This window comes from Triticum dicoccoides, chromosome 1A, assembly GCF_002162155.2.
Source record: "Triticum dicoccoides isolate Atlit2015 ecotype Zavitan chromosome 1A, WEW_v2.0, whole genome shotgun sequence".
Lineage (NCBI taxonomy): Eukaryota > Viridiplantae > Streptophyta > Magnoliopsida > Poales > Poaceae > Triticum > Triticum dicoccoides.
Window position 1 is genome coordinate 494,368,816 of NC_041380.1, and position 22,485 is coordinate 494,391,300.

At 47.3% G+C, this 22,485-nt stretch overlaps 2 protein-coding genes across 3 annotated transcripts; one reads left to right on the plus strand and one right to left on the minus strand.

The window, feature by feature from the left end:
• The first annotated feature begins 8,854 nt into the window (after window positions 1-8,854).
• Window positions 8,855-12,098, plus strand: LOC119281974 (protein YIPF1 homolog). 2 transcript variants are annotated; one of them, XM_037562358.1, is made up of 7 exons: window positions 8,855-9,072; window positions 9,174-9,222; window positions 9,315-9,407; window positions 10,140-10,299; window positions 10,823-11,093; window positions 11,375-11,588; window positions 11,737-12,098. In XM_037562358.1, exons 1-6 carry the CDS (start codon window positions 9,019-9,021, stop codon window positions 11,564-11,566), a joined length of 819 nt encoding a protein of 272 aa, XP_037418255.1. In that variant the 5' UTR covers window positions 8,855-9,018; the 3' UTR covers window positions 11,567-11,588; window positions 11,737-12,098. The 2 variants fall into 2 exon arrangements, with proteins under 2 accessions (XP_037418255.1, XP_037418262.1); XM_037562365.1 differs by having other exon boundaries at window positions 11,740-12,098.
• Window positions 12,099-12,638: 540 nt separating this feature from the next.
• On the minus strand, window positions 12,639-13,917 carry LOC119353954 (uncharacterized protein At2g39795, mitochondrial-like). Its single transcript, XM_037620656.1, has 4 exons — window positions 13,900-13,917; window positions 13,569-13,811; window positions 13,084-13,454; window positions 12,639-12,997 (listed from the first exon to the last, which is right to left on the minus strand). The coding sequence occupies exons 1-4, from the start codon at window positions 13,915-13,917 to the stop codon at window positions 12,838-12,840; spliced, it is 792 nt and encodes a 263-aa protein (XP_037476553.1). The 3' UTR covers window positions 12,639-12,837.
• Between the last annotated feature and the right edge of the window lie 8,568 nt (window positions 13,918-22,485).

Genomic DNA, 22,485 nt, shown 5'->3' on the forward strand with positions numbered 1-22,485 from the left:
CCTCGCGCGGCGGCGGTTCGCCGGGGTACCACGTGGCACGTGCTGAGAGGGCGGCGGGGGCGGCGGACGTTGTCCGGCTTGCTCCGGACACGTCCGGCGGCGGCGGATCTAGGATTTTTAGGGTTAGGGGGGAGAGGATCCGCGAATTTCGGAGGGGGGTGTATATATAGGCATAGAGGGAGCAAGGAGAGTCCAAATGAGGTGCGGTTTTCGACCACGCGATCGTGATCGAACGCTCTAGGACATGGAGCAGAGTTTGGTGGGTTTTGGGCCAAATTGGAGGGGTGTTGGGCTGCAACACACACGAGGCCTTTTCGGTCCCTCGGTTAACCGTTGGAGTACCAAACGAAGTCCAAATGGTATGAAACTTGACAGGCGGTCTACCGGTAGTAAACCAAGGCCGCTTGGCAAGTCTCGGTCCAATCTGGAAATGTTTAATCCCCACACACGAAAGAGAGCTGGAAATGACCACCGGAGGAGAATGAAGCGTCGGAATGCAAAACGGACAACGGGGAAAAAGCTCGAATGCATGAGACGAACACGTATGCAAATGCAATGCACATGATGACAAGATATGAGATGCATGACAACGACAACAACACACAGAGACAAAGACCCGAACCCGAGAAGATAAAATAACTTAACGCCGGAAACGGCAAGAGTTGGAGTACAAATAGGGAAAGTTACATCCGGGGTGTTACAGTTGTGCAACATACACTTCTTCTTCAATCTTGCCATTGAGAAAAGCGCTCTTCACATCCATTTGATATAGAAGTATGTTATGATGATTTGCATAGGCCAGCAGTATGCGTATGGATTCAAGTCGAGCCACAGGAGCAAATGTTTCATCGAACTCAATGCCTTCCACTTGAGTATATCCTTGAGTAACGAGACGAGCTTTGTTTCTGACAACTTGACCATGCTCATCTTGCTTGTTGCGGTATATCCATTTGGTGCCTATTATATTGTGCTTCCGAGGATCAGGACGCTTAACCAGTTCCCATACATTATTCAGCTCAAATTGTTGAAGGTCTTATTGCATAGCTTGAATCCATTCAGGTTCCATGAAGGCTTCTTCAACTTTCTTGGTTCTGTTATTGAGACGAATGCGAAGTGCCCACAGAAATTTGCTAGCTGAGTTGCCCTTGAACGAGTGAGCGGACCAGGTGCATTGATGCTATCAATTATTCTCTCAATCTGCACTTCATTGGCAACATGAGGATGTACAGGGCGAGGATTTTGCTCTTGCTGATCATTGTCGTTGTTAGAGGGATTGTCTTCAGGCTGAGCATTTTCTTCAGGTTGATCAGGTGCAGAGATGATAAGTTCCTCTTCAGGTTGAGCTTCAGAGGGTATGATTTCTCCAGTTCCCATTAGTTTGATTGATTCACTGGATGGAACTTCATCTAGCACATTTGGCAGGTGCTCTCTCTGTGAACCGTTAGTCTCATCGAACCGCACATCCACTGTTTCAACCACTTTATAATGAAAGAGATTGAAGACTCTGTAGGAGTGCGAATCCTTTCCATATCCAAGCATAAACCCTCATGTGCTTTTGGTGCAAATTTTGAAGTGTGATGTGGATCCTTGATCCAGCACCTGGCGCCAAATACTCTGAAGTAACTGACATTTGGCTTCTTGCCAGTAAGGAGCTCATAAGATGTCTTGTTCAGAAGCTTGTGAAGATAAACACGATTGATTGTATGGCATGCAGTATCAATGGCTTCAGGCCAGAATTTTCTTGGAGTCTTGTATTCATCCATCATCGTTCGGGCCATCTCAATGAGTGTTCTGTTCTTGCGTTTGACGACGCCATTCTGCTGTGGCATGTACGGAGCTGAGAATTCATGTGTGATGCCCAAAATATCAAGATATGTATCAAGGCCAGTGTTCTTGAATTCAGTGCCATTGTCACTTCTGATGTGCTTTATCTTGGTGCCATAGTTGTTCATTGCTCGATTGGCGAAGCGTCTGAAGACATCCTGCACTTCAGTCTTGTAGAGAATTATGTGCACCCAAGTATATCTAGAATAATCATCAACAATGACAAAGCCATAGAGACAAGCAGTAGTAGTAAGTGTTGAGTAATGAGTGGGACCAAAAAGATCCATGTGGAGCAGTTCGAAGGGTCGAGTGGTTGTCATGATTGTCTTCGAGGGATGTTTGGCCCTCGTCATCTTTCCTGCTTCACAGGCACCGCATAAGTGATCTTTCTTGAACTTGACGCCCTCGATGCCTATGACATGCTTCTTCTTTGCAAGGGTGTGGAGGTTCCTCATGCCAGCATGCCCTAGCCTCCGATGCCAGAGCCAGCATTCTGAAGCTTTTGCTAGAAGACATACGGCAAGCTGTGGTCCTGCTGAGAAATCTACCACGTACAAATCATCTTTCCGATACCCTTCAAACACTAGAGACTTGTCAGATTCCATTAGAACAAGGCAGCGATATTTTCCAAACATTACGATCATGTTCAAATCGCAAAGCATTGAGACAGACATTAAGTTGAAGCCAAGGGATTCAACAAGCATGACTTTATCCATGTGTTGATCCTTTGAGATTGCAACTCTACCTAGACCCAATACCTTACTTTTACCAGTGTCAGCAAATGTGATGTGACTCTTGTCGGATGGACATAAGGTTGAGTCCATAAGAAGGCTTCTTTTGCCAGTCATGTGATTGGTACACCCACTATCAATAATCCATTCTGAAGACGCGGGTGTCGTACCCTACAGTGCAGTTAGGGGGACAGGCTTCACGAAGAGAATTGTGAAGCAAAAACATTTGACGAACCAGTGGGTTATGAAAGCTTAGATCCAGATTAGGACTGATAGGGATAGTAGCAAGCGATTCAGGAACGAAGTACATAATAAGACCATTCGGGCATTTGATCTTGCGCCCTACAAGATGTTTAAGGTCCCCAGCAATAGCGTCAGACGATTTTGGTTTTCTGCTGGAGACCTTTCCCTGCAAAAGAGAGTTAAGCTTTCTTAGCCACCCACATCTTCAAGGGTGGCTTAGAAGCAATAAGTCTAAGTGCAGCGTCTGAGAACTTTGGCTTTGGAGCCCTAGCAAAAAGTCTTGCAGGTGGACAATAGTACTCATAAGAATAAGCAGAATAGTTCTTGGTCTTATGAACATGGCGGTTTGATGAACCGCGCTCATATTCATAGGCCTGAGTATGGTTTCCCTGCAAAACATTTGCGTTAGTGCGACTCAGGTGAGTCCTCTGTCTGTATGAAACCTTTGGACCGTATGAAGCCTGTGGTCTAGGGTTTGTCTTCTTCACTTGTGGTGTCATGATGACATTCACATGAAGATTCTCCAAACACTTTTTCGGCACCCAGATCTTCTTCATAGGCAGCCCATTCCTGCAGTTAGTACCAATATACCTGGCAAATACTTCACCATTCTGATTCTTAAATAGTTTATAGTTTGCATCAAAGGATTCATCAATGACAATGGGGTTAGCACACGTGAAGCCAGATAGAGTGGATGGATCTGCTGAAAGTTCCTTTGCAGCAACCCACGTGGTTTTTGGGTACTGCTCAGGTTTCCAGTAAGAGCCATCATCATTCATTTTCCTTACGAACCCAACATCCTCTTTCCTCGGGTTTCGGTTCAGGATCTGCTTTTTGAGGACATCACATAGTGTCTAATGCCCTTTAAGACTTTTGTACATCCCTGTTTCAAGCAATGTCTTCAACTAGCATTCTCATCAGCAATAGCAGTGGTATCCTCAGCAGAGGGGTTAGTTCCCACATCAACAGTTGAAGATATTGCAACAGTAGCAGCAGTAGAACATTCAGCAACACAAGTAGCATTATCACGCTCAATGCATTTAAGACATGGTGGTTCAAATCCTTCCTGAGCGGAACTGATCTGTTCGGCGCGAAGTGACTCGTTTTCCTTTTGAAGATCTTCATGAGCCGCTCTCAATTTCTCAAGAACTTGCTTCCTTTGAAGATAATCATAGGAAAGATTTTCATGAGATGTTGAGAGCGTTTCATGACGACTTTCAAGTTCCTCATACTTAACGTGAAGATTTTTTATGTCTTCAATTAAGGACTCAGATCGAGTCATTTCATCGCCTAACAGATCATCGCTTTTGTCTAACAGTTTTTGAATATGTTCCATAGCTTTCTGTTATTCAGTTGCAATTTTAGCAAGTGTTTTGTAGCTGGGTTTTTAACCAGAATCAGAGTCATCTTCACTAGATGTTTGATATTGAGTAGCGCGTGTGTTTACCTTGGCACCGCGTGCCATGAAGCAGTAGGTAGGAGCGGAGTAGTCCTTGTCATTTGCATTGGTGTCGGCATTGTCTTCAGTGTTGAAGATGGACTTGGCAACGTATGCTGTAGCCAGACTAGCAACGCCAGAATCAGACTCCTCCTCAGACTCCACCTCTGCCTCCTCAGAAGTGGACTCCTCCTCTGAATCCATTTCCTTGCCAACAAACGCACGTGCCTTGCCAGATGAGATCTTCTTGTGTGATAAAGACATTGAGGAAGACTTGGAAGAAGACTTTGAGTATTTCTTCTTCTTCTTGTCGTCAGAGTCATATTCCTTGCTCTTCTTCTTTTTGTTCTCATTGTCCCACTGCGGACACTCAGAGATAAAGTGGCCAGGTTTCTTGCACTTGTGACATGTTTTCTTCTTGTAGTCATGAGCAGAAGCTTCATCATTCCTTGAGCTTGATCGTGAAGACTTTCTGAAACCTTTCTTCTTGGTGAATTTTTGGAACTTCTTCACAAGCATAGCAAGTTCCTTTCCAATGTCTTCAGGATCATCAGAACTGCTGTTAGATTCTTCTTTAGATGAGGAGACAGCTTTTGCCTTCAAGGCACGAGTTCGCCCATAGTTTGGACCGTAGATATCTCTTTTCTGAGAAAGCTGAAACCCATGTGTGTTGAGCCTCTCAAGTATGTCAGACGGATCGAGTGTCTTGAAATTAGGACGTTCTTGAATCATCAGGGCTAGGGTGTCAAACGAACTGTCAAGTGATCTCAGTAGTGTCTTGATGACTTCATGCTTGGTGATCTCAGTAGCGCCGAGGGCTTGAAGCTCATTTGTGATGTCAGTGAGTCGATCAAACGTGAGCTGGACATTCTCATTGTCATTTCGCTTGAAGCGGTTGAAGAGGTTGCGAAGGACACCGATTCTCTGATCTCTCTGAGTTGAGACGCCTTCGTTGACCTTGGAGAGCCAGTCCCAGACTAGCTTAGATGTTTCCAAAGCACTCACGCGGCCATACTGTCCTTTGGTCAGATGACCACAGATGATATTCTTGGCAGTAGAGTCCAGTTGAACGAACTTCTTGACGTCAGCAGCAGTAACACCTTCTCCAGCCTTGGGAACGCCGTTCTTGACGACATACCATAGGTCGACGTCAATGGCTTCAAGATGCATGCGCATCTTATTCTTCCAGTAGGGATATTCAGTTCCATCGAAGACGGGGCACGCAGCGGAGACTTTAATTATCCCTGCAGTCGACATAGCTAAAACTCCAGGTGGTTAAACCGAATCACACAGAACAAGGGAGTATCTTGCTCTGATACCAATTGAAAGTGCGTTATATCGACTAGAGGGGGTGAATAGGTGATTTTTATGAAAGTCTTCAAAACGTGAAAGTTTCAAAGACAAATGATAGAAATAAACCTATTACCATGCAGCGGAAGGTAGACTACACTAGGCAAACCATAGTCAAGTATTCAATGAAGTAAAAGCACAATGACTAATAGCAGCAATGTAGTGAGGATCAGGTAGGAAGATATTATGAAGACAAATAGAACATGCAGTCACTCAGTGAAGACAAAAGATAGTGCAATCATACAATGACTTCACAAGGACCAACAGTAAGTAAAGGGAAGGGAAGGATGAAACCAGTGACTCGTTGAAGACAATGATTTGTTGGACCAGTTCCAGTTGCTGTGATAACTGTACGTCTGGTTAGGGCGGCTAGGTATTTAAACCTGAGGACACAGTCCCGGACACCCAGTCCTGAACACGCAGCTCAGGACACCCAGTCCTCACCGTATTCCCCTTGAGCTAAGGTCACACAGACCTCGCCCAATCACTCTGGTAAGTCTTCAAGGTAGACTCCCAAACCTTCACAGACTTCGTTCACCGGCGATCCACAATGTCTCTTGGATGCTCAGAACGCGACGCCTAACCGGCTGGAGGATTCACAGTCCTCAAGTGTAATAAGTCTTCAGATCACACAGACAAGAAGACTTAAGTGATGCCTAACACTCTTAGGCTCTGGGTGGTTAGGGCTTTATCCTCGCAAGGAATTCTCTCTCAAAGGCTTCGAGGTGGGTTGCTCTCAAACGATAAAAGCCGTACTCTAACTCTGAGCAGCCAACCGTTTATGGTTGTAGGGGGTGGGCTATTTATAGCCACTAGGCAACCCGGCCTGATTTGTCCGAAATGACCCTGGGCCACTAAGGAACTGACACGTGTTCCAACGGTCAGATTTCAAACTCACGCGGCAGCTTTACTTGGGCTACAAGCAAAGCTGACTTGTCCGACTCTGGACAAGTTTCGCTCTCATAGTCTTCACTCGAAGACATAGGTTTTGGTTAAGCATCACTTCAGTCATTCTGACTGGTTCACTTGGACCCCACTTAACAGTACGGTGGTTCCGATGACTCAATAAAGAAGAAACAGAACTACAAAAGATCTAAGTCTTCGAGCTCCATAGGCTTCATGCGATGTCTTCTCTTGTCATAGTCTTCAATGAGAATATCTTCATATACCACCTTTGACATCAATGTCTTCATACATTTTTAGGGGCCATCTCTGGTAGGAAAACCGAATCAATGAGGGACTTCTACCTGTGTTATCCTGCAATTCTCACAAACACATCAGTCCCTCAACTAGGTTTGTCGTCAATACTCCAAAACCAACTAGGGGTGGCACTAGATGCACTTACAGGCTCCGCCGTCGATGAGGGTCTTAGTCACATCCACGTTGCAGATGGTGGGTGTGCAGAGCATTGGGAGCGCGCCCGAACCCGTGGTGATTGCTGGGTGGTCCTCCGAGCTGAAGGTGAGGTCGGCATGTCGCGCCGCCCATCCCGGGGGAGCCCCCTGCTTCACGCGGGCGGCGCCCATCTGGCAGATGAACTACTTGACGTGGCGATCCGAGGGCGGCGCCCGCGAACCACCAAGGAGGGCTACTACGGCGGGGGGCGCCTGTGCCACGAAGCGCGCGACGAAGAGACCGTGCAGCTCCTCCTGGGAGGCTATCGAGGATCTTGGCAGACTGAGCAGCCAGGCGCGTGGCACGCCGGCCAGGGCCATGGGGAACCAGTTGGCCATGACCTGGTTATCGCCTCCGGCTTCGAGAACGGGCTCCTCGTACGTCTGCAGGAAGGCCGCTGGATCTGTCGCGCCATCATAGTGGGGCGGTATCTCTGGCTTGAACTTGCGCGGCCACCACACCTGCCGCAAAGCGAGGGTGAAGGCCCGGATGGCCGCGGCGCATCCGTAGGTGCCCGCCGGCCTAATCGGAGGAGTGACGTCTGCCATGGGAGCAGGACGAAGCAAGCGGAGAGGCGAAGCTTCGGCGCACCACTACCTGGCGCGCCAAATGTCGGATTTTGGGTTCCGGCTAACCCTTGAGGTTCGAACACTAGGGTGCGCACGAAATAATCTCTCTCTCTCTCTATCTATCTATCTCGCTCGCACAATGATCTCAAGGCCGAGCTCGACGAACCCAAGAAACACGGGACACGGAGGTTTATACTGGTTCGGGCCACCGTTGTGGTGTAATACCCTACCCCAATGTAGTGGTGGTGGATTGCCTCGAGGGCTTGGGATGAATTAGTACAATGGATGAACTGCCTCTTGAGGAGAGGTGTTCTTGAGCCCGATGAGCTGGTGTGTGCGGATGGTCCGAATGACCTCCCCTTTGCTATGATGGTGGCTAGCTCTATTTATAGAGGCCCCGATCCTCTTCCCAAATGTTAGGCGGAAAGGGATCCAACAACGGCCAAGTTTGAAGGGGGACAACCAATACAAGTTATCCTGATAAAAGGTGGTCTTCACATGCCAAAGACTCTGGTAGTGATGCCGCTGTGGGCTCCATGATGACCTTCGTCCTGCTGGCCTTGGTCTTGTTGCACCGATAAGGAAATCTTTGCCTGATGCCTCGGGACTCCTCGCCTGCGCCTGTCTCTTTAGCACCAAAGAGGAAACTGGTACACTGCGTCCGCTGGCGCACGCCTGACTTTGGTTATCATGGCTCACGTCACGTGAACCTCACAAGGTGCCCCTTGCATAGATATCTCCGCTCCTCACGAGCCAGCCTAGTGAGGCTGCCCCTGGGAGGTCTTGGCGTCGCCCGCCTCGCAAGGCTTGGCCCCTCGCGAGAGTCTTGAATTGTCGCTGCAGATAATGGGCCGCACCAGGCCGCCGGTGGAGCCACGCCGTGGGCCGCAGACAGGCAAGTCTAGGTACCCCCGTTCCCAGGACACCGACATTAGTCATGAATTTAGGAGCTCGAATGTCGAGACTCACAAGCTCACGAAGCATGCTTTATCCCTACCGGCTAGCAGGCATGTGTGGTTGGGTCAGTCGGAATGACTTCCTTTCGTCCGTGTAAACATTGTGACGGCTGAATAAAAAGCTTTGGAGTTTGTCTAAAAAAAGAAAAAGTCACACGAGGGGCGCCATGTTTGATTTTAACCCCACGATCTTTTTTCTATCTCACTTCATGTGGTTTTGATCAATAAAATCTAGATATTACCCTAAATAAAAACCAGCCACACGAGGGTTTCTAAAACAAAACAAAAAACAAAAAACAAAACAGCCACACGAGGTGTGACCTCCTTCTTTCCGAAGCAAAGCACGAGGGCCGTGCGACGACGACTTCCCCACGGCAGAGTTTTCCCCTTTCCCCCCTCATCCCCTCCCCACTCGCCAAAAATCCTCGATCCAAATCCCCACTCCGGCGACGCGACGCGGCCATGCGCAGCTGCCGATAGGCGACGACTGCAGCGACCACGCGTGAGCGGCCATGGACGAGGGCTACGCCAGCCTCCCCACCAGCCACCTCCTCGGCTCCGTCCCCGTACCGATCACGCCCTTCCCCCCTAATCGTTTCCTGCATCTCGTCTCGCTAGGGTTGGCGTTGTTGTTGAGCTGGGGTGATCGATTCTGTTGCATCTGCAGGCTGTGGTTGTGGCTCCCGATGAGAGGAAGCCCGGTGCCCCGGCCGAAGGTACGTGCGCGCGCGCGCGTGCGTTTCAGATTAGTTCTGCCGCTGCCGCTGCTTGGTTGAGGTTACATTAATTGCCATTAATTACATTTCAGTTGGAAATGCCGCTGCCACCTCGCGCCTGCAGCAGTTTCCGCCTGCTCCTGCTGCCAACGGAGGAGGTTACCAGCCTCCAGGGAGTCCTCTAGGTAATGAACTGGCCTCTTAAATTAATTATCAGCGTGTTCCATCCACAGTAATTAGTTTGTCTGCAATATTCGAATGAATCCAGCTCTGCATACACGATGTACCAGGGTAATGTGTGCGGATACATTTTGGTTTGGTGGGATGCGAAGTGGATATCTTACTTGCTTATGTGATTGTATTTACATTCCAATGGGCCAAGTGTAGGGTTTATAGATTTCAGTCCGGAAGGGCCTGAGTATAGCTGTGATGTCTCTGGTGTGAGAAATCTTGAACAAAGGACATGGCCTCCCCATGGTTTCCGTCCCGATGTGATATTAGTATGTATATATATATATCCTGGTAATACTTTGTTAAAGCTGCATGTGCAAAATACTAATATAGAGCTTATAGCAACTTCTGTTTGCATGAGTCATAGAGATTGCGTACCATAGCTGCTGTATGGAGCACATGATAATAATATTGTGCATTTCATGACTGCTATTGTTTGCCTACGGCGCACCATTTTTAGGTCTTCAGAAAAATAATGTAATTATGATTTTTCTAGAAGTCTCCAGTCCAAAGAAAGCACTATCGTGCGTTAGTTCTTTGTTTGTTACTTTGGCCTTTATCCCAGACAATGCATAGATGATAGGATTTTTCTCAATATTTCATTTTAAATTGCATGTGGTGATGTGGATGATGTTTCTTTTGCACCTGTTGTTCTATGTTGAAGTCTTTGTTTACCCTCTTTGCAGGTGGAGATGTAGAAACACAGACAAACTGGAAAGGATACTTCAATGTTGCCTCTTATACTCCATATTTCAATGTTGATACTGATGTCGTTGTTGACAGACTTATCAGTTCAGTTTATCCAATGGAGGGATTTTTCAGGAAGATAGATGCTAATCCTGACATGTAAGTGTATTGCCAAGCTTCTACCTGCTTCCAAGTTTGAAATTTTTGAGTTCTAAGTACCACAGTCTGTAGTAAATGATTTGAGGCAAATGGTCAAGTATATAGCTCATAATATGGGCAATTCACAAAGATCATTACACTCAAGTGATATCATAAGTTGCAGCACATGCACATGCTGCAGTATTATTGAGAGCACTGTTGGAACATGCCAGAATTGTGTAGTGAAGCAATACTAGCACTAGCATCAGATGAATTTTTTTATTGGGGAAGTGCGATAATTTAATAGACATTCTAGAGAAATACCAAATATGGTGTAACAGATATATGTTGTAACTTGTAATTTGTATAGCAGAATGGGGTTTGTTATGCTAGCAACATAATTTTTAAGGGAACACGACAAGTCATAATTTTAAGGAACTCCTCACCCACTTTTGCACTTGAGTTTCTTACTGCATTGTTATGACTACATTTTATCTCTGAGCCTACTTTTCGATCTGTGATAATCATTTTCTTTATTCTGCAGGTATGGGCCCTTATGGATTACCACTACACTGATATTCATGCTGGCTGCATTCGGAAACTTTGCCACTTATCTAATGCAAAGGAAAAGTGATCTGAACATATGGAACTTTGATGTTAGCTATTTCAGTTTGGCGGCATCAGTCATGTACGGTTATGCTATCGTGGTACCTGCTGCATTCTTTTTCCTGTTTCAGTACTTTGGATCACGCCCAAGCCTTATCCGGTTTTGGTGTATGTGGGGCTATTCTCTGTTTATCTTCGTACCAGCATCTGTAAGTATTTAAGTTCTATCCCAGTACATTTATATTTTTTTACAAGCAAGAACATGTAGCACATTGCGTACGTACCTTTTATTGAACTTCCGTGAGAATTTTCATTCATTGATGCAACTATATATAATGTAAAGAATATCTAGTCAGAGAATTGACTCTATCAAAGTAATAATCCATGTAATGTTATGGTTGTCCATGTTTTGGCTAGCACTCTATTCTTTCATGCAAAGGGTGACTTGCTTGTCTAACACAGATTGCTCTGCTATTTTTCTTTGCCTCAGATACTGCTACTTATTCCTGTGGAATTTCTTCGCTGGGTCATCATAGCTGGTGCTGGTGGTGCATCATCTTGGTTCATCTTTTTAAACTTGAAGGAATGCACCGAAGGAGCTGATATGATGGCTTTGATCGCAAGTGCATCAGTGCTGCAGTTTGCTCTGGCACTGTTCATCAAAGTTTTCTTTTTTGCCTGAGATCTATTCTGTGTTGCTTCAGGTCGGCTACTCTTGTCGAACTGCATATCCTCAATTCCACTTCCAAATATTCCGTTACACCCTTCTGAACAACTCCACGCTTTTAATGTTATTGAGTACTCTATAGTAAAGTGGGCAAGCTGTTTGACACACTTCTTTTTTCCTTTTAGCAGGTGAGCTGGATGTTTTCTTTGTGTCCCCGTCGTTCTGTTCTGCCATTCATCTTTCTGAGGACCAGGCAGTGGACTAGTTTCACCCTACATACATATTGACCCTAGATTTGATAGACCTTGGGAGTGTCTGTTTTCAAGATTTTTGACTTGTGTAGTTAAGGGAATTTCACTGTGTGCGTTCCAGTGCGAAGTTACTAAGTTTGCAATCTAAATTTGCACCTGGTGAACTTTCTGCCACCGTGTTGTACAACAACGGTGGTTAGCAAGAATGTGAAGCTCTTTTTTGTTTGTACAATCCATTGCTGTGAATGCATGGTTTTCTCATGTTTCTATCCAGCATAGTAAGCTAATTGATGTGAGGTATGTTGTTTGCGTAGACGTGCATCCCTTAGGTTTAACCAGCGAACTGAACAAATCATGAATGCCTTAATTATTTCATGGGCGAAGCTTGAAAAAGTAGATATAGCCTGGTTAATCATACGATTCTGGAATTTGGACTGAGATGACATTCGGTTCAAATCATTGGGCTGTTTGGATCTCAATCAAAGCTTGTCACACCTATGGTTGCCAGAAGTTTAATAGTGATGCTGCTTTTGTACAACTTTCGTATGGATCGGAGGGAGTAACGAACTTTGTAGGCTTATTCTTGTGGTAAGGCGCGAGGGAGTAACGAACTTTGTAGGCTTATTCTTGTGGTAAGGCGCATACTCGCAGCAGCTTAGCTTCAAACCAAACAAGCAGCAGAGTGGTAAGCATTTTTCACCAGGATTTGTAGGAGTACTCGATAAATGTAGCACCAGTGAAACTGCGAAATATTATAGGAAGAGATGGTTGCAGTGGTCAGTTCCTCGCTTAATCTTGACAACCAAATGCAGTCCATGACCAAGGCCCAGTACAACTACAGCTAAAACAAAGTTCTGTAGTAGCATTTGCCTCAATGTTAACATGCCACATAACAAAGGTTATACTACAATTCTAGGCCCCATCTCACATCATTTCTGCAGGACTCATGTTCCATAGGAATGCATTCCTAGTACAGTACCATTTGTCCAAACTACCACCCAGATAGAAAGAAATAAACCTGAACTTCCACTCCATTCAACCCTTTACCAGACCTTTGAGTTCTCTCAACCAGGACAAGTACTCATGGCACTCCTTGGTTATCATGTAAGCATGCATGAAGTCGGTAAAATGCGCCGAGATGCCCCTACTTCCCAAGTAGAGATGCAAAGCCTTCTGAAGCTCCCCAGGAATGCCGCTGCAAACAATGTGATGTGAACCCAGTGTAAGCAAACCTAGAACAGCCATGACAAACCATCACCGCAAGGGCATTACACCAATTACCTGAAAGCAGTTCCACCAGCAGATTCATCGCTCGATCCAAACTCCAGCCTCTCGATGACGAACCCCGTGGGGTAGGAGCGGCAGCCGATCTCCAAGCATGAAGCCGCTCCTACTCCTTTGCGAATCCTCACAGTGAGTGGGATGCAGTACTGGTTTGGGACACCGCCACCGGCCTGGCTCTGTTTCTTGCCGTCTTCAGCTTGGTCATCCTCTTCCTGCTCGCCGTCGTCTTGCGCAGCTCCGGCGACGGGGCTGGGCAGGAGCGCCTCCACCTCGATCCGCTCGTCCTGATGGGTCCTCGTGAGCGTTATCCTGCTGGTGCCCTCCTTGTCTCTGATCTCGAAGGGGAAGCCTTCCCCTAGTTCCTTCGCCTGGCAGGAGATAATCCATTGTTACATCTTCAGATCAGCCAGTGTTATTCCCCGAATCATCTGCAGTGGAGGGGAGAGAGATGGCGAGCCTTGTGCAGGAGGCGTGGCGGTTACCCAGTTGCGGTTCCTGCAGTCGAGCTGGGCGCGGGAGATCTCGTAGGTTATGACCCGGAGGAGTTGGGCGTCGGCGACGGCGCTCGGCTTCGGGGCGGAGAGGGAGGAGAGAGGGGCGACGGGCGCCGCGCGAGGGTGGGGAGGGCCGACGCGTCCGCTGCGTGGGCTGCCCAGGGCGGCGAGAAGGGCGCGCGCGGCCGCCGCCGCCCTGGGGGCGCGGCGTAGGGCGGAGGCGATGGCCAACTTTGGAGTACAGCGTTGAGATGCTATACACACGATAGGCTGTAGACGATTTGCAGACGACCCATCTCATCAAGCCGTCAGTGCACACCTGGACATCACCGTCCATTCCTCTATTGTGCACACTTTGTTTGGAAATTGTCGTCCATGTAGTAGTTTCGATGTTGGAGGTTGGTCTTTTTAGGTCTTGTAAGAGCATTACTAGTAAAACCCTCAAACCCTCAAATCCTTAAAGCAGTTTTAAGGGTTGAGAAGTGCCACTTTTTGACACTTTTAAGGATTGAAAAACAGGGGCAAATACTAGAACCCTCAAACCCAACCCTTAAACTGCTTTAAGGATTGGATTTGAGGGCTCTAGTCTTTGTCTCGACCCCAACCTTTAAATCTATCATTTGACATCTCATAATTTATGACAACAAGAACACAATCAACTTCCAAACAAACTACCAAATGACAATCATTGATGCATGGTTTAATAGTTTACATCATAAAATCATCATCTTCCTCCTCTCATCGGCACCATCACCAAAAAGTTGCACCTCGGCGCCATCTCCTAGACCACAAGCGGGCTCCATCAAGCATCTTCATCGGCACCGGTGGAGTCGTACACACCGCCATCACCACAACTACTCATCGGAGTGTCACTTCGAAAAGTAGAGGACGCAACACGGAACATCCTCTTCCTCTCCGCGATGTCCTCCTTGTAGTCCTTCCACCATTGCAATTGGTCTTCATCCATGTCCTTCTTGGACATCATCATGTGCTCTTTCTCTTCCACCATGAGTTCTTTCCATACCTTTGCCTCTTTGAGCTTGATCATCCTCTCCTCCAACTCGGCCTTGCGCTTTGCTTCTTCACGCTTTGCTTCAACTTGTGCAAGCTTGACCTCTTTCTTCTTCTCGGTGATAAGAAGCTTCGTCTCCAATGTCTTCGTTGTCAATTCCTCTCTTGCCTTCATCATGTGGTCCATCTTCTTCCTTAGGCTTGACGCCTCTTCTTCCATCTTCACCCTTAGCTTGCCCTTCTTGGTTCCTCGGGCTTGCCCAAGTTCCTCTCCTCCTCATCTTCACTATCATCCATCCTTAGCATTGCCGACTTCTTGGGTGCGGTCTCTTGATCCCTCAACTTCCACTTGTCAAAGGTTTGAAGAATTGACCAAACATGCTTAAATGGGAATGGCTTGCCCTTGGAAGCGGCCATCTCCTTGTACCTCATGCCGGCAATTGTCTCCTATCAAGCACACATAAATCACATAAGAACCCACCAATAGCATAGTGCACACACATAATCAAAATAGTGAAGAAATATGTACTCACATAGTCACTTTCCACGGTTCCACTAGGTGGTGCATCTATCACTTGGTCCATGGCCGCACTCCAACGAGAACAAGCGGGCTTGATCAACTCTCACCGGCCTTGAAGTGACCGTAAAGAGCGATGGATGAACCCACTATTCTTCGGCTTGATCTTACAATAGACGTCCTCGATCCTTTGCCAATACCGTTTACCGGTTTGATCGGTGCCAGTGGTTGCATCCATTCCCACAGCTGCCCAAACACGAACCAAGAGGACATCTTCCGCCTCGGTGTAGTTTGTCGACTGCGCGTGTGGGCCGGAAGCGGCGGTGAATGCCTCCTCCCCTATCTCGACCACCTCCTCCTCGTCATCCCCTACATCCTCCTCATCTTCCTCCTTCTCCTCCAAGTCGTCACCAACCCTAGAGGGGTCTAGAGGCGGAGCTCCGAGGTCCACCTCCGCGTTTTGGAGGAGGTCCATGAACGAGGATGAGTTTGCCATTTCCTCGAACACCTCGTGCGCGGCGGGAGGAGGTTCGGCGCCGGCGGCGCCGCGGGCTTCTTCCGCGCCGCGGGCTTCTTCCGCGCCGCGGGCTTCTTCCGCGGCTTGGTCACGGCCGGGGACGAGCCGACAACCTTGGAGGCCGCCCCTCGCGGCCCATGAGAGGTCGCCTTCAGCCGGCTCTTCTTGGTGGCCGAGGCAGGCGGCGGGGAGGCGGCGAGGGCGGGCGCCAATGCGGTGACGGTGGCCGGGGCAGTGACGGTGGTCGGGGCGGCAGGAGGTGGTGCGAGACCCGCCCGCCGCCGCTTGGCCCCGACGTGGTTCCCCGCCACCACATCGGCCACGGTCGGTTGGGCGGGGGCGAGGGCGGGGGCGGGGGCGGGCGGGACGGGCGGGGGCGCGGCAGCGGCGGGGCCCTCCATGGCCGGCGCGGCAGGAGGCGGCGGGAGGAGGAGGCCGGGAGGAGGAAGCGGTTGGCTCCCGCGCGAGCGAGGAGCGAGCGAGGAGGAGGAGTGCGGGTTGGGGGGCGATTTTCCCCTCAACCCCTACTTCTACAGATTGCAAAGTGGTTTGAGGTTGGACCTCTAATTTTTTTTACGAGTTTGAGGGTTTAGAGGTTCTAGTCTACAATGTTTTTGGCGAAAACTGTAAAAAAGCGGTTATTTTTAGAGGTTTGAGGGTTTGAGGGCTCTACTAGTAATGCTCTAAGGTCGTCGGGGAAGATGCTTAGTAAAATAAATTGATTTTTTTCTTAAGCACTATACTTATCTATATGGAAATGCCTAATTAAACGTCTATCTTCTATAAATAAGCAATCGATGCTTAAAGAAAAACTGATTTATTTCTTTAAGCTTCCCCCCTTAGGGCATCTCCATCGACAATTATCAAACAGACACCCTCAAATATCGGCGGACAGTCGGCCGGACAACGGTCATCCAATGCCATCCTCAATTATCCGCCCACTTGTTCAATGAAAAGAAGAGAGAGAAGGGAAATAGAGGGAAAAGCATTGTGGTCAGAGTGGTCGTACGTCGAGTTGGTGGTGTTTGCGGGTCGTCTGGACTTACCTAGAGCCCCCCTCTTTTCCTCCTGACTTTTGGGACGGAATGAGGGGTAACGTTGGAGGCCTAAAAGTGTCTCGACTGTGAGGTCCGAACATTGGAAACATCTAGGAGAGATTTGGTGAGTCGGGTTGGAGATGCCCTTATGGGCTTGTAATTTTTTTTCTATCAATGCCAAGGTGAAAGGTGTTTGCTTTTTCTTGAAAAACTATGTAATACTCTTAAGGTTAAGAACTACAATATGATACACATTTTTCACACTTTGAATACTGTTGGAAATATGCCCTAGAGGCAATAATAAAAGGATTATTATTATATTTCCTTGTTCATGATAATTGTATTTTATTCATGCTATAATTGTGTTATCCAGAAATTGTAATACATGTGTGAATACATAGACACCAATATGTCCCTAGTAAGCCTCTAGTTGACTAGCTCGTTGATCAACAGATAGTCATGGTTTCCCGACTATGGACATTGGATGTCATTGATAACGAGATCACATCATTAGGAGAATGATGTGATGGACAAGACCCAATCCTAAACATAGCACAAGATCATATAGTTCGTTTGCTAGAGTTTTTCCAATGTCAAGTATCTTTTCCTTAGACCATGAGATCGTGTAACTCCCGGATACCGTAGGAATGCTTTGGGTGTACCAAACGTCACAACGTAACTGGGTGACTATAAAGGTATACTACGGGTATCTCTGAAAGTGTCTGTTGGGTTGACACGGATCAAGACTGGGATTTGTCACTCCATATGACGGAGAGGTATCTCTGGGCCCACTCGGTAATGCATCATCATAATGAGCTCAAAGTGACCAAGTGTCTGGTCACGGGATCATGCATTACGGTACGAGTAAAGTGACTTGCCGGTAACGAGATTGAATGAGGTATTGGGATACCGACGATCGAATCTCGGGCAAGTAACGTACCGATTGACAAAGGGAATTGTATACGGGGTTGCTTGAATCCTCGACATCGTGGTTCATCCGATGAGATCATCGAGGAGCATGTGGGGGCCAACATGGGTATCCAGATCCCACTATTGGTTATTGACCGGAGAGCCATCTCGGTCATGTCTACATGTCTCCCGAACCCGTAGGGTCTACACACTTAAGATTCGATGACGCTAGGGTTGTAGAGATATGAATATGCAGTAACCCGAAAGTTGTTCGGAGTCCCGGATGAGATCCCGGACGTCACGAGGAGTTCCGGAATGGTCCAGAGGTGAAGTATTATATATAGGAAGTGCAGTTTCGGCCATCGGAAGAGTTTCGGGGGTCACCAGTATTGTACCGGGACCACCGGATGGGTCCCGGGGGTCCACCGGGTGGGACCACCCATCCCGGAGGGCCCCATGGGCTGAAGTGGGGAGGGGAACCAGCCCATAGTGGGCTGGTGCGCCCCCCTATGCCCACCCCCTGCGCCTAGGGTTGGAAACCCTAGGGTGGGGGGCGCCCCACTTGCCTTGGGGGCCACTCCACCCTTGGCCGCCGCCCCCCTAGGAGATCCCATCTCCTAGGGCCGGCGCCCCCCTTGGGGAGCCTATATAAAGGGGGGGAGGGAGGGGCAGCCGCACCCTTGACTCTTGGCGCCTCCCTGTCCCCTGCTACACCTCTCCCTCTCGCAGTAGAACGGCGAAGCCCTGTTGCGGTGACTCCTGCATCCACCACCACGCCGTCGTGCTGCTAGATCTTCATCTACCTCTCCTCCCCCTTGCTGGATCAAGAAGGAGGAGACGTCACGCTGACCGTACGTGTGTTGAACACGGAGGTGCCGTCCGTTCGGCGCTAGGATCTCCGGTGATTTGGATCACGTCGAGTACGACTTCCTCATCCCCGTTCTTTGAACGCTTCCGCGCGTGATCTACAAAGGTATGTAGATGCAATCCGATCACTCGTTGCTAGATGAACTCATAGATGGATCTTCGTGAAACCGTAGGAAATTTTTTGTTTTCTGCAACGTTCCCCAACAGTGGCATCATGAGCTAGGTCTATGCGTAGTTCCTTTTGCACGAGTAGAACACAATTTTTTGTGGGCGTAGATGTTGTCAACTTTCTTGCCGCTACTAGTCTTATTTTGCTTCAACGGTATTGTGGGATGAAGCGGCCCGGACCAACCTTACACGTACGCTTACGTGAGACCGGTTCCACCGACTGACATGCACTAGTTGCATAAGGTGGCTGGCGGGTGTCTGTCTCTCCCACTTTAGTTGGAGCGGATTTGATGAAAATGGTCCTTATGAAGGGTAAATAGAAGTTGACAAATCACGTTGTGGCTTTAACGTAGGTAAGAAAACGTTCTTGCTAGAACCCTCTTGCAGCCACGTAAAACTTGCAACAACAATTAGAGGACGTCTAACTTGTTTTTGCAGCAAGTGTTCTGTGATGTGATATGGCCAAAGTTGTGATGAATGATGAATGATATATATGTGATGTATGAGATCATGTTCTTGTAATAGTAATCACGACTTGCATGTCGATGAGTATGACAACCGGCAGGAGCCATAGGAGTTGTCTTTATTTTTTGTATGGCACGCGTGTCATTGAGAAACGCCATGTAAATTACTTTACTTTATTGCTAAACTTGTTAGCCATAGTAGTAGAAGTAATAGTTGGCGAGCAACTTCATGGAGACACGATGATGGAGATCATGATGATGGAGATCATTGTGTCATGCCGGTGACAAGATGATCATGGAGCCCCAAGATGGAGATCAAAGGAGCTATGTGATATTGGCCATATCATGTCACTATTATTATTTGATTGCATGTGATGTTTATCATGTTTTTGCATCTTGTTTACTTAGAACGACGGTAGTAAATAAGATGATCCCTCATAATAATTTCAAAAAAGTGTTCCCCCTAACTGTGCACCGTTACGACAGTTTGTTGTTTTGAAGCACCACGTGATGATCGGATGTGATAGATTCCAACATTCACATACAACGGGTGTAAGACAGATTTACACATGCAAACACTTAGGTTGACTTGACGAGCCTAGCATGTACAGACATGGCCTTGGAACACAGAAGACCGAAAGGTCGAGCATGAGTCGTATAGAAGATACGATCAACATGAAGATGTTCACCGATGTTGACTAGTCCGTCTCACGTGATGATCGGACACGGCCTAGTTAACTCGGATCATGTTATACTTAGATGACTGGAGGGATGTCTATCTAAGTGGGAGTTCATTGAATAATTTGATTAGATGAACTTAATTATCATGAACTTAGTCTAAAATCTTTACAACATGTATTGTAGATCAAATGGCCAATGTTGTCCTCAACTTCAACGCGTTCCTAGAGAAAACCAAGCTGAAAGACGATGGCAGCAACTATACAGACTGGGTCCGGAACCTGAGGATCATCCTCATAGCTGCCAAGAAAGATTATGTCCTACAAGCACCGCTAGGTGAAGCACCTGTTCTCCCTGCAGAACAAGACGTTATGAACGCTTGGCAGACACGTACCGATGATTACTCCCTCGTTCAGTGCATCATGCTTTACAGCTTAGAGCCGGGGCTCCAAAAGCGTTTTGAGAGACACAGAGCATATGAGATGTTCGAAGAGCTGAAAATGGTTTTTCAAGCTCATGCCCGGGTCGAGAGATATGAAGTCTCCGACAAGTTCTTCAGCTGTAAGATGGAGGAAAACAGTTCTGTCAGTGAGCACATACTCACTATGTCTGGGTTACATAACCGCTTGACTCAGCTGGGAGTTAATCTCCCGGATGACGAGGTCATTGACAGAATCCTTCAGTCGCTTCCACCGAGCTACAAGAGCTTTGTGATGAACTTCAATATGCAGGGGATGGAAAAGACCATTCCTGAAGTATTTGCAATGCTGAAATCAGCAGAGGTAGAAGTCAAAAAGGAACATCAAGTGTTGATGGTGAATAAAACCACTAAGTTCAAGAAAGGCAAGGGTAAGAAGAACTTCAAGAAGGACGGCAAGGGAGTTGCCACGCCCGGCAAGCAAGTTGCCAGGAAGAAGCCAAAGAATGGACCCAAGCCCGAGACTGAGTGCTTTTATTGCAAGGAAAGTGGTCACTGGAAGCGGAACTGCCCCAAATACTTAGCGGACAAGAAGGCCGACAAAACGAAAGGTATATGTGATATACATGTAATTGTTGTGTACCTTACCAGTACTCGTAGTAGCTCCTGGGTATTTGATACCGGTGCAGTTGCTCACATTTTTAACTCAAAGCAGGAGCTGTGGAATAAGCGGAGACTGGCGAAGGACGAGGTGACGATGCGCGTCGGGAATGGTTCCAAGGTCGATGTGATCGCCGTCGGCACGCTACCTCTACATTTACCTACGGATTAGTTTTGAACCTCAATAATTGTTATTTAGTGCCAAGTTTGAGCATGAACATTGTATCAGGATCTCGTTTAATACGAGATGGGTACTCATTTAAATCCGAGAATAATGGTTGTTCTATTTATATGAGAGATATATTTTATGGTCATGCTCCGATGGTGAATGGTTTATTCTTAATGAATCTCGACCGTAATGCTACACATATTCATAGTGTGAGTACCAAAAGATGTAAGGTTGATAATGATAGTCCCACATACTTGTGGCACTGTCGTCTTGGTCACATAGGTGTCAAACGCATGAAGAAGCTCCATGCAGATGGACTTTTAGAGTCTCTTGATTACGAATCATTTGACACGTGCGAACCATGCCTCATGGGTAAAATAACCAAGACTCCGTTCTCAGGAACAATGGAGCGAGCAACCAACTTATTGGAAATCATACATACTGATGTGTGCGGTCCAATGAGTGTTGAGGCTCGCGGTGGTTATCGTTATATTCTCACCCTCACTGATGACATGAGTAGATATGGGTATGTCTACTTAATGAAACATAAGTCTGAGACCTTTGAAAGGTTCAAGGAATTTCAGAGTGAGGTTGAAAATCAACGTGACAGGAAAATCAAGTTCCTGCGATCAGATCGTGGAGGAGAATACTTGAGTCACGAATTTGGCACACACTTAAGAAAATGTGGAATAGTTTCACAACTCACGCCGCCTGGAACACCTCAGCGTAATGGTGTGTCCGAACGTCGTAATCGCACTCTATTAGATATGGTGCGATCTATGATGTCTCTTACCGATTTACCGCTATCATTTTGGGGCTATGCTTTAGAGACTGCCGCATTCACTTTAAATAGGGCTCCGTCGAAATCCGTTGTGACGACACCGTATGAATTATGGTTTGAAAAGAAACCTAACCTGTCGTTTCTAAAAGTTTGGGGATGCGATGCTTATGTCAAGAAACTTCAACCTGAAAAGCTCGAACCCAAGTCGGAAAAATGCGTCTTCATAGGATACCCTAAAGAAACTATTGGGTATACCTTCTACCTCAGATCCGAAGGCAAGATCTTTGTTGCCAAGAATGGATCCTTTCTAGAGAAAGAGTTTCTCTCGAAAGAAGTAAGTGGGAGGAAAGTAGAACTTGATGAAGTATTACCTCTTGAACCGGAAAATGGTGCAACTCAAGAAAATGCTCCTGAGGTGCCTGCACCGACTTGAGAGGAAGTTAATGATGATGATCATGAAACTTCAGATCAAGTTGCTATTGAACTTCATAGGTCCACAAGGACACGTTCCGCACCAGAGTGGTACGGCAACCCTGTCTTGGAAATCATGTTGTTAGACAACGGTGAACCTTCGAACTATGAAGAAGCGATGGCGGGCCCAGATTCCAACAAATGGCTTGAAGCCATGCAATCCGAGATATGATCCATGTATGAAAACAAAGTATGGACTTTGACAGACTTGTCCGATGATCGGCGAGCGATAGAAAAC

Bases quoted from the DNA above. Each gene is read 5' to 3' on its own strand.
- LOC119353954 (XM_037620656.1), bottom strand. The intron at 13,455-13,568 runs GTAACCGCCACG...ATCTCCTGCCAG, and splicing joins ACTGCAGGAACCGCAACTGG to GCGAAGGAACTAGGGGAAGG. The intron at 12,998-13,083 runs GTAATTGGTGTA...CATTGTTTGCAG, and splicing joins GCTGGTGGAACTGCTTTCAG to CGGCATTCCTGGGGAGCTTC.
- LOC119281974 (XM_037562358.1), top strand. From the start codon at position 9,019: ATGGACGAGGGCTACGCCAGCCTCCCCACCAGCCACCTCCTCGGCTCC. The intron at 9,073-9,173 runs GTACCGATCACG...TTGCATCTGCAG, and splicing joins ACCTCCTCGGCTCCGTCCCC to GCTGTGGTTGTGGCTCCCGA. The intron at 10,300-10,822 runs GTAAGTGTATTG...TTTATTCTGCAG, and splicing joins ATAGATGCTAATCCTGACAT to GTATGGGCCCTTATGGATTA.